General features: G+C 39.7%; 1 protein-coding gene across 1 annotated transcript in view; it reads right to left on the reverse strand.

Annotated features, from left to right (window-relative positions):
* Positions 1–12,246, reverse strand: part of bcl3 (BCL3 transcription coactivator) — a 101,273-nt gene that overhangs the window by 10,115 nt on the left and 78,912 nt on the right. The window contains exons 4-5 of the mRNA XM_028822996.2: positions 1,497–1,698; positions 153–241 (exon numbers count right to left, since the gene is read on the reverse strand). Coding sequence (XP_028678829.1) covers positions 153–241; positions 1,497–1,698 — 291 coding nt within the window. The remainder of the gene's footprint in view (positions 1–152; positions 242–1,496; positions 1,699–12,246) is intronic.

A 12,246-nucleotide genomic window follows, 5' to 3' on the forward strand; every position in this document is an offset into this window, starting at 1 on the left:
ATGACTCGTTCAAAAAGATAGGGCAGGTACTTGCTGATGATAGCTACCAAATTTACTTCAGTGATGCATTCAGACTGGTAAATGATTTAGTAAATAATCTATTTTGGACCTTAACTTCTGAATTCCCAGGAAATTGTGTTCTGGCAACTCACCACAGCATCAATGTCAGCTCCCCTGTCCAGCAGTAGGGTGACAATTTCCTTGTTGCCATTGTTAACAGCAATGTGCAATGGGGTTAGTCCTGTAAAACAGACAGAATACAACTTGTTACTTCTTCTCCCCAAAAAAACATTCAAAGAGAACATTAACTGTTAACACATACTCCATGCAAAAATCATCTATTCTTTAAGTGGGCCATCTTAATCTAGCTCATGTACCATAAGTAATTGGAGCCTTTTCAAGGAGCATTCAAGTGCAAAGTGGGAAGACCTGGACTTGAACCAGCCATGATGTTGATCTAGACTCTGGAGTCACCAATCATCCATTTTGGGATATGAGCGGGAATACACAGAGAATGCTACACTAAACTCTACACAGACAGTTTTCCTTATCAGGATTACATCCACTTCTGACAACCTTCGTTTGAATTATGATCAGGGCACGAACACTTGAACAGCCAAAAATGAGCAGAAGAGTTTATATCAAAGAAACAGTAATGGGAAACAAAACAATCCACAGACAGGGGCAGGACGATCCCATCAGATTTTAGAAGCCTTCAGGTTTACCTATCTAGAACTGGTCAAGCATTGTAAACAAATAAGGATCTGGCTGCAAAATATATTCACATTGGACTCCACATCAGTGTGCATTAACTAGAGGTAAACCGGGGTGAATGATGTGTAAGTAATGGAAGGTGTGGCAAGATGTGCACAGCAGAAAACTATACATTCATCATTTTAAAACTGATTAGATCTGAAGGCCAAAAACGTATGTTCTGCCTCTAGCAAGGAGATTTTATTGGGTGTTCTACGTTTTACTACATGAGAATCTTGATTAACTAAATGAGAAAGAATTCTGCATCACCAATCTTTAAATCTTTGACAAATCAAACAGATTGTAGCATGTGTAGAAAAGAAGAGTAACTATTTCTAAGAACAGCAACTGAGTAGCCCCACTAGAGATCTGATCTAATGTACACAAAGTTAGGTCTTTTTTTTTTTTTTTTTTAATCTAAAATCTGTATTGAATCCAAAAAAAAAAAGATTGTTGGAAGCTAAAATCACATAAACATATTTGCATGTAGGCCTACATATAGGAACCCAGGCCTCTGGGCACAGTATATGTCAAAAGCAGACCTCTACACAGTTCTATTATTTAAATATATATAAATCAAACACCTCTATATTTCAAGGTACAGCAGATGCATTGCCTATTCAGTTCAATATGAGGGGAAACAATTCAAAGAAAGCACAGGTCAGCCCAGTATGCTGACCTGAAGATCCCAATTCCCCAGAATGTGAGGAAAGCCAACATACACACTCAAGCATCACAGTCACCTTCATAATTCCGTGCCTCCAGGTTCAGATGTTTCCACCTTTGGTTGAGGATCTCTTGTAAACAGTCAAAGTTGTTATGTTCGCATGCCAAGTGAATGCTGGTTTGCAGATTTCGGTCAGATAACATAGCATCACTGCCATTAGATACCAAAAGGTGAACCATATGGGGCTGTTGAGTAATTACTGCTAGGTGTAGTGGTGTCTGAAAATAGAAAACACAAGAAAACAAAATAGGCATGATTTGAGGATATAAAGAAAAAGCATGCAAACACAAACAAATGTAAATGTAGAGAGCTTCCTATCATCTCCTACATTTCCATTTATCTGTGACAGAAATATTTTTATCACATGAGGACAAATTCCCTAGTCCTGTGCACCACTGCTCTCTCCACTGAACCCCAAATTGATCATTTAAATCTTTTTTCTCTAAATCTTCTACTTAAATTTCCCAGGTCTGCGTTGGGTTTTTGTCCAAATATACACATCTATGTCCAGAATACCAAAAATATGTCTGTTTGAGGTTATGTACATGTTTCAGGTTAATTGGACCTGTGTGGGTGTGTATATGAGTGTAATCTTATACATAAACGTCTACACGTGGAAGTGTGTGTGTGTGTGTATCTATTTGTCTGGCCCGGACAACATGATGCTCAAAGAAGCAACTCTGCCACTAAAGTGAAACTGCTGACAAAAGAGAAACTTGCTTAGCCACTAATACACAAGCGAGGCAAGCACATCGGCAAAACGAAACCTCCGAGGCGAGAGAAACTCGCTTAGCTGCTGATAGGCAATGGAGGCGAGCATGTCGGCAAAACAAAACCGCCGAGGAAAGAGAACCTCGCTTACCTGCTAATGTACAACTGATGCGATTGATTGATTGAAGTGCCAGAATCAATGGTTTCTAGGAGCCTGGGCTTTTTACAATACGAGCTTACACAGATAGTATAATATAATACATTAGTAGTACTAAAATGCACTGCATTGGTCATTCCAACAGATGGCATATCACAAACGTTAACACTTCTTTTATGAATTCCATACTAAATGGCCTATAACAGAGACATATGCATTGCATTTTTCATTTCAACAGATGGTGCATCACAAACATTTGCAGCAATGTATTTTATTATTAAAAATATTTATGGTGTGCCATCTGTTGGAATGATAAATGGAATGCAATACAAGATGCAATACTAGATGCAATACAAGATACATTACAATAGATGGTGCACTGCAAATGTTAATGCTGAGAACTGCATTGATATCAAGCTGCTGTCTCAGATCAGCAGCACATCTAGTCTATACACATATAAAACATGTTAAAGGTTGCTCTTGTGTGTCATGTGTTGCTCTGAAACCACTGAGGCTACAACCTTGGTCTTAATGAAATGTTTATTACGTGATGCATGTTGGTGAAGCAAAAAATAATGTTGAGTGGGAACCTCCGCAAAGCTGTCAGGGTTCGCATCTTACCTACAGCAAACTACAAAAGGAGAGTGTGATATGGCAGAAAGCAAAAGAAGAGCAGTGGCATTTGGTGAGCATGAAGCAATTTGCAGAAGCCAATTACATTGTTGGAAGAAGAAGAATGACAGCTGCTGCATCCGCCAAGTGTCAAGCACAAGCAACGTGACAACCAATTGCTACTTCCAGTATGAACTACTGGGGCTTGTATCTTGATCTTGGGGGGACCAGAGGACCAGTGCTTCTCTTATAATATAAATTTGTCTGCATTCCTTAGATTGCATTTTAACTTAATAAGATCCACCCTATATTTATGCAAGGCAGATTGAACATAATTCTACTGGCAATGACAAATTAATTTTACTAATGTCCATAAATAACAGCAGGATGTTCCTGAGGTACTGGGTATGTGTTTGTTCTTGATAACATCATGAACAAACTGGGACTTTGGGGTCAGTACTTGGAAGTCTGTTTGGTATAAATGATCTCTCTTCTTATTTACTGAATGTATAATATGGAATGTGGTTAATCCCCCTACAGCCCCACCTCTCATGCAGGGAGTGGCAGATTAAACACTGTTTGTCAGAGTGCCTGGTTGAAATCAATGGAAGAGGATCTATTTGCTTTTTTCCCCACTAATTCTACAGAAAGCCATTTTCTAAAACCTATTGCACAATCTTTAACTCTTTGAGGACTGAATATTTTTTCCAAAAAACTGTTTCTGAAAAGCAATGGTTTCACACAGAAATCTACATAAAACATCTGTTGCTGCATGCTGTGGCTGCCAGTTTGCAAAGAATGTGCAATGTGCAGCAGGTTTGCTGCCAGGCTGTCTTCGCGTGGCTGGGGCAGCAGCAACTATCATGGTCACAGTGCATTGCAATGTGGTTTCTACCTCTTGTCATTGTTAAATGGCAGTTCTACCTGGTGAACATTGTCAGTACCACGATTAGCTGGGGACCAATCAGCTGAAGCTGGAACCTCACATTTGTTTTCGGTCACTTGTATCAAAATCAGAGTCCGACAAGTCATAGTCCAATTCAGAGATAATAGGCAACAATGTCGTCGGCAGAGTATTTTGCTTTACACATTCACTTTGATCTCTCGCCAGATGTCAGTCCCATTTTTGCCGTTGTTTGCGCCTTGCTACTCACGCGAGTGCAGGAAATCTCGGTCAAACCAATGAATTTAATGTTCCTTCAGACAACGAGAGTCCAACTAAAACATAACAGTTGGTTTTGTCACAGTTTACAGTTGATTACCATCGTCAACTCCTCCTTTTGACAAAGGTTGACATCAGCCCTGAAAGAGTTAAAGTACTTTATCTGGAACTACTTCAAGGTTCCCTGAATGAGCTACAGAATAATAAATTGAGTGTGGGAGAGAAGAGCAATGTGTGCAACGGTGGTGTGTCAGGCAGCTTCAATCAGAGATAAACAGCTTTATAATGCATTTTGTATGTAGCATGTAAATGGGCTATATGATAAACATCTCCTACAAAGCAAAGTGAAGGTCACAGAAAACATTAGCGCTACTGCAGAGGTTGATGCCAAGTGTAGCCCATTTAATTTGTCACAGTGCACCATACAGGACTCACACTCAAGTGTAACAATGACAACCTTTGTGCAACTCTACTGTTTCCAAAACGGGTAAGAAAAGCTGTTTCCCTTAAGTCTGCCAGAATGCAGATGTGCTTGAAGGTTTACCAGCTGCTACAAATTAACAATGCCCAAACTAGTTATCAAAAAACTCCTCTGAATGCCAGCATGATTGGTAATCCCTGTAACTAAAAAGGGGATGAAAGAGAAGCATTAAAGACTTGAAAGAAGCCTAATAGGAGGAAGCAAAAGAGCTTTCTTGGAAAGCTATGGTGGAGGATAGACAGCCTGAAACCTACCAGATTGAGGGGTGCAGCATTTTTAAGATTCGCTCTAAAGTGGTGTCCCTGGCCTCATAAAAAGTTTCAGAGTGGTCTTTGAACTTTGAACTCTGGAACAGTTTAACTGAGTCTAGTGTTTGGAATTTTGTTGTGTAAGCAAGTATTCACCTCCCTATGGGGTTATGAGTTCAGACAGATTTGAAGATGCACTAGAAAAGTATATTATGGTTAGTGATCTGAGGACGGTTGGTGGTAAAGCTATCTCACCAGCTAGACATGGGTGGAAACCTGTACCAAATGCACTCAGTGAGGCTGATTAAGCTTATTTTATTTTATGTTTGAGCCCTTGTTAAAACATATAGGTGGGTAATTGTGCTAGTAAATCTATCTGGAACTCATGATGACTTTTACAGATGTAAAATTATCTGAGGATCTAATTTAACACTAGAGGCTAAATGGTGAGGCACCTTATAAATGTGCATCAATACATGAAAGAAAAATAAAAAAAATAAGGCCACATATTTGTCTCAGGTTCTCTCTGCATAGGACAGCAGACGAATGTCGAAGGGCAGAGGGTGCCTCCTATGTCCATGTAATGGTATTAAGGGGGACGTTTAAATGGGACAGCCTAATTAAAGTTTAGTTTTCTCCTATTTTTTCTGTTTTGAACTTTCTACAATAACAAATAGCTTTGGGACTGATTGCCTGGCCTGTAAAATCAGTTTTCTGGATGCCAGCTGCTACTGAAGGGTAAGACCTGCACAAATCTTGTATAATGGACTATAATGATTAACCCAAGTGTAAATCTTTTACCCTCTTGGCAAAACAAATGCGCTTGCTGTCCTTCTATGGGACCCTAGCAGTCCAGATTTGCTGCAAAAGGCACATGAGACGACACTTAATTGGATTACACTACAGGTCTAGTGGTGTTAGGTGTCACAGTCTGAACAACATGAAAAGGTGCATCGCTTAGAAAATCAAAAATGTTTAGGAAAAAAAATTGAAAAACTTTTTTGTGGAGAACAATTTTAACATTTTACATCCATGAATGTGTGAAAAGCTTTTTCAAAATTATTTTTATACATGAGCTGAATCTATTCATCCACTTTCAAAATCCATTTATTTCATTTTATTATTGTGGCTGGTTGAACACTATCTGAGCGGCTTTGGACTCAATCCAGTTTATCCCAGGGCACCATAACATTCACGTCTGGACAATAAACTTGTCTACCAGAAAAAAAATCATGTGAATTTCAAAAGAACATTCAAATTCCACACAGGTGGTCAACATTTGAAAGCAGGTCATGGACCTACTAGGCAGCAAGGCTAATGCTGCGCCATATTTCCTCACCTGCTTTGGCCTGACCCATCTAAATACTCCTCAACCATATAGGAAAAATGTGCATTAACAATCAAATGCAATTTTTAAACTATAATTATTTATTATTAAATAGACCAGTGTCAATGACTGAGTGACTCTTTGTATGTGACATTCCATGTAGGAAAGATTCTTGCTGAATTTTGAGCATTACCATCATACCCTTTATGAAATCTGCACTAACACTTTGCTTTCTTTGGGTGTCTACACTTTCAACTAGGAGTGCAACTGGAAAGGAAGGACAGATTGTAATAACAGTACAGAAGATCAAGCCCCGGCCATTGAGACTGAAAACCTTTTATCATTTAGATGTAACATGGATGCCACATCCTGTAATTGGATACTACCTCAACTAGGGTTGGTTCTTGCCTTGTCTATGATACTACTGAGATAGGCTGAAGACCTCCATGACATTTATTTACATGTATTTGCTTAGCATACACATTTATCCAAAGAGACTTACAAAAGAGGTCAGCATAATCAAGTTAACATCAGTCTGGTGGGCTGTTTGAGAACAAGTGTTACAGGACAAGGTTACAAGTTTGATCATCACAAATGAAGAGCTCAGAACAATACTAGCTAGATACATGTCCTTAGTTACCAGAACCTGTCAAAACCAGTAGCAATTGGACAGAAATTCAAAATTCAAATGTTGCATATTATATAAATATAATTTACATACTATATAGTATAAAACCTACAAAAGCCATAATTAATTAGACAGATATTCACCAAATAAGAGAGTCTTCAAATGCTTCTTAACACATTAAGGGAGTCAGATTTTCAAATGGAGGTGGGCAGCTCACTCCACCAGATAGGAGCTACACAAGAAAAAAGTCTGTATTGAGCTTTGAAGCCACGTGGAGGCAGCATCACCAGATGATGTTCATCAACAGAACTGAGTGGGCGAGTATAGGACCACACAAATGTCTCTGTATATACAGTAAGTGCTGACTTGTTGACTACTCTGATCTGAAGACTGGAGTGACAAGTGCCTGCCTTGGCAGGCTGAACACCAGATGTGCTGCTGCATTTTGAATTATCTGTAGTGGCTTGGTGATGTGAGAGAGAAGAGGACCCAACACTGATCCTTTGGGTCATCCATACTCTTATTTGGAATAAATGGGTTCTATCTTATACTTAGATGGTTGGATATTTTGTACATAACCCCACAAAAAGAAGTTGCTCTTATTTAACATTAAGAGAGTATTTAAGTTTGCTTGGACATATATAGAGTATATATTGTTCACTGATTTGCAGTTTTCCACATTCACCTTACCCACATTATGAGAAATTTGTTTGGTCTCATTCTCTTTCAGTCTTGAAGAATAAAATTTCAAGAATGAACTTGAATGCTCAAATAGCACAGGGAGAACTCCAAGGCTGGTTGTAAAGATTGATGTCAGGGACATCTTTTGGCTTTGATGAACCCCCTTGGGGTTTTGGCACTGTTGTGGAGAGTGGAGATGGGTGTCCCTCTTGGGTTTTTGGCACTATTTTGGAGAGCAGTGGGGTCAGTCTTTGTCATTGCGCGTGGGGGGTACCCCTTTGTGGCCCTGAGTTTGTAGACATATTGTGGATGTGTATATATATATATTATATATATGACGAAAAATCAAGGGCTTTGCATGACATAATAGGTGCTTAAGCTTAAGCCTCTCTAGCTTTTCCACTCTCAACACCACTGACAGGAACTGTAATAGTTCTCAAACTGTGGAGCAGTTTTCACAGGGTTGCCAGACTTCCAAAATCACAGATCTGAACAGCCACCGTTTTGAGCGACACCCCCTCCAAAAAAAAGATGTTAATGAACTAAGGAAAACAAAAAATAGATAATTTTAATTAAATTATAATTATATCGACATTTATAATGTAAATAATGTAGGTATATATAAATAAGTACATATATAGAAGAGAACATATACAAAACTAGCCATCGCCCGCGTATTAGTGAAACAGGACAGTGTGAAGGGCCCCGCCAAGCTCTCTACTCCTGACATCACTCTTCCCCCTCGAATATATCGCTCCTGCAAGCGGACTATGATTCTTAGCACAATGAGAGAAGTCGCAAAATCAACCAGAATGTTCAAGCAAATTATATAAAAAAAGATCTAAATCCGTTAAGTAGTTCTCTAGTTCGCTAACTAAGTGAAGTTAAGATTACGCCCCGAGGCAGATGCGTGAGTGAGGAGGGCCCCGCCCCCTCCCCGCAGCCCGAAGAGTCTCTCTCGGATTCACGGTAATAAATCGGTACCGCATGATACTATGATACTTAGCGCGATGAGAAAGTCGCAAAATCAACGGAATGTTCAAGCAAATGATAGAAAAAAAACACGATCTAAATCCGTTAAGTAGTTCTCTCGTGAAAAGTGGACAGACATACAAATGGGTCTAAAAAACTATAAGAAATGTCGTGCTTGGACCACGAAATTTTTTAAACCGTTTCTTAGCGAGCACCTGTTGTCCAAGTGTAACGTACATTCCAAATTTCAAGTCCTCGTGGTTCGGGAGATTTCGTGAGTGAGTCAGTGGTATTTCGCTTTTATATGTATAGACAGAGAACAATCATCACTTCATCCATTTTCCAACCCGCTGAATCCGAACATAGGGTCACGGGGGTAGCCAACACAGGAACCAATCCCGGGCAGGGTGCCAACCCAGCGCAGGACACACACAAACACACTAGGGCCAATTTAGAATCGCCAATCCACCTAACCTGCATGTCTTTGGACTGTGGGAGGAAACCGGAGCGCCCGCAGCAAACCCATGCAGACACGGGGAGAACATGCAAACTCCACGCAGGGAGAAAGCGAACCCAGGTCTCCTACCTGCGAGGCAGCAGCGCTACCACTGCGCCACCGTGCCGCACACAAAAATTACACACGAGCACAAGCAGCCATGAAGAGCACGAGAAACTCACGCAAGACAGGAGCACACACGATTCGAACACTTGATTTCAGCTGATAGTTACAAATTGTATTCATAAAAGGTGGTATGGCAGGCTGTCCACAAAAATATACCGCGCCTCCTTAACTAGATATTCAATACAACACTTGAATTAAGATTTTTTTTCTACATGCGGTTTTCGTTCAATCAGGATTTTCAGAGGCAAAGCGGTACTCGGGATTGGTCTGTTGAACTCCGGACAGTCCGCTCAAATCGGGACGTCTGGTAGCCCTGATTTTACAAGACAATAAAATGAGAACGGGCTTCATGATATAATTAGGCTGGATTATATAGATTGATCATCAACTGCATATTATGGATACGTTTAGAAATATTTGTATCCATTATTAACAATCAAGCTGTGTCGTGATAAAAGCACCTTGTGTAAAAAAAAAAAAACGCACAGGCTTTAAGTGTCTACTCCTTCACATTAAATTTGTGATAAATGATGAACAGCAGCATCTCTCAAAATAAAGCTCAGCATTAGGTCACTATTTAGAGCAAACAATTCAGTGTAAACAGCCTAACTAGATGATTTCACTCTATCGGGTAACGCAGGACAAGATGCTTTGACAGCTGAGAAAAGCCTCCTCGGAAAGCGCGCATGCTCCAGTGCGTGTGAAACAAACACCGGCGGCCTCACTGTGAAGCCCGCCCTGTAGTTCGCCAAGGTGTCTAAGGATGTGCAGACTTGACGCACGCCTCCTAACCACGACCGCCACTATCTGCCTGATCTGCTACCCAACTGACGTAGATTAAGGTTCTCAGAAAGCGTCGCGTATAGAGCCGAGCGTTTAGGATTACGGGAACTCTGTCGCCTAGTGCCCCGAGTTGTGAAATCAGCTCGTGCTATCTGTCTTTGTTACAATTCTGTAGCGGCGCTGTTTGTTATTTTTTTGTGTGCACTGCGGGACGCGTCAGAACAGTCGGGTTCCCAAAGTTATACAAACGTACCCAACCTCTGGGGTTTAGCCCTGAGCCGAAGCCTTAGCCACAGCGCTGAACGCCAGCTTCATTATGGTTTTCTAGCTTGACGTGTAATGTTTCACCAGATATGGATTTCCAGGCAGTGGGATTGATAACCCCGAGTGTGAGAAACGAAAGGTATACATACATGTACACCACTACGTTTTTTTTTTCTTTTTGAGCTTCCTGTTTTCTGCCTGACAAAACTAGAACGATGTTTGTTGGCTGTACATCAGGCAGGTGCGAGTCTGAATTCGGACTGTTTGTGAGACCACAGGTTTCATTCACAAAGCGTCTGTATTGTCGTTCATGTATAACTCTTAAAAGTGTTGGTTCGGTTGGACAAAACTAAGTTCTGAATTGCAAGCAATACTACGCATCAGCACCCCACCACCCCCTTCCAAATCCAATCTCAGACCCTGAAGGGCCACACTGGCTTCAGTTTTTGTTCCAGCCACTTTCCTGATTAGTAGCCAGTTACTGCTGCTAACTGAACAGAATGGTTAATTTTAATTGACCTGTTTGTTAAGACTCAGATATCTTAATTGTTTCTTTTTTGAATTACTTATGAATGTTCTGAAATCGGTTTATTTATTTATTGTTTGTTTGTTTGTCCAGCACTTCCTGACTCACTTCTATGAGAAAACCACCACATTTGATTTTCCCATTTGACTTATCTTGATGTGTAGTTATGCAAGACTTCAAGCTTTTTGAAGTCCTATTTGTGGCTCTCTACACCTTAAAAAATCCAAATTTTTATGCCATTTTTGGACCATATTTTGTGCAGGATATTACAGCCTTATGTAATGAATGTACTGTATGTAAACCAATGGGTGTCTTCAACAAATCAGTCTGAAGGACTTGAAGCTGCGCATGCCACATCAACCGACCCCAGAGGGTCCTAATGAGATATGAGCAGTCAAAGTTACTTGTTTTCATAATCTTTAATATAGGCACGCGGAGTGTCATTTTATGATAAGATTTTTGATATTTGATTTTTTTAGTGGTGACTGTAGCCCTCTTAAGAGTCACTCCCAGAAGGTTAAAAATGGCAAACATAAATATGCCGGTATTGTTTTAGACTATATCAAGGTCAGTGATTATGATTATCGTGTTTTTATTTTATTTTTTAAATCAAGACTTAAAATATTTAGATTTTAAACATTTAAAGTTAAGCACAGATTTAAATATTTCTTTTTTTTTTAATTTTATCAATTTTATTAAAATCAAATAACATTACATACAAATAACTCAAGTTTTACAAAAAAAACAAAAAAGTTCAAAACAAATCAACCCCCACCCCTGAGAAAGAGATCTAGGCCAGCAGAGTAAAACTTTAGGCTAGTAAAAATAAGTAAATAGATAAATTAATAAAGATAAATGGAGTAAAAGATGGGAGAGAACCTGTTTCCTCAATTTAAATGCTTATTCTAAAATGTTATTGATTAGATCCTGCCAGGTTTTGAAAAAGTTTTGTACAGATCCTTTAAGTGTAAATCAGATTTTTTGCAGTTTCAAATAGTATATAACATCAGTTACCCACTGATTTCGAATAGGTGAGTTAGGATTCTTCCAGTTGAGTAAGATAAGTCTATGTGCCAATAGTGAAGTAAAGGCAATTACAGTTTGTCTGTCCTTCTCCACCTTAAGACCATCTGGAAGTACACCAAACACAGCTGTTAGTGGATCAGGAGGGATTGTGATACCAAGGCTGTCTGAAAGGCATTTAAAAATTTTGGTCCAGAATGATGTTAATTTGGCACAGGCCCAAAACATGTGGCCCAGTGAGGCCGGAAGTTGATTGCAGTGTTCGCAGGTTAGATCTTTCCCTGGAAACATTTTTGACAATTTTAAACGTAGAGAAAAGCCAAGCAAAATGACACCTTTTATTGGCTAACTAGAAAGATTACAATATGCAAGCTTTCGAGGCAACTCAGGCCCCTTCTTCAGGCAAGATGTAAGAAGGGGCCTGAGTTGCCTCGAAAGCTTGCATATTGTAATCTTTCTAGTTAGCCAATAAAAGGTGTCATTTTGCTTGGCTTTTCTCTACATTCATAATGGCTAACACGGTACAACACCCTAGTACGACAATTTTAAACAAGAGAGATGTGCTCGAT

The sequence above is a fragment of the Erpetoichthys calabaricus genome, chromosome 17, assembly GCF_900747795.2.
Source record: "Erpetoichthys calabaricus chromosome 17, fErpCal1.3, whole genome shotgun sequence".
Classification (NCBI taxonomy): domain Eukaryota; kingdom Metazoa; phylum Chordata; class Cladistia; order Polypteriformes; family Polypteridae; genus Erpetoichthys; species Erpetoichthys calabaricus.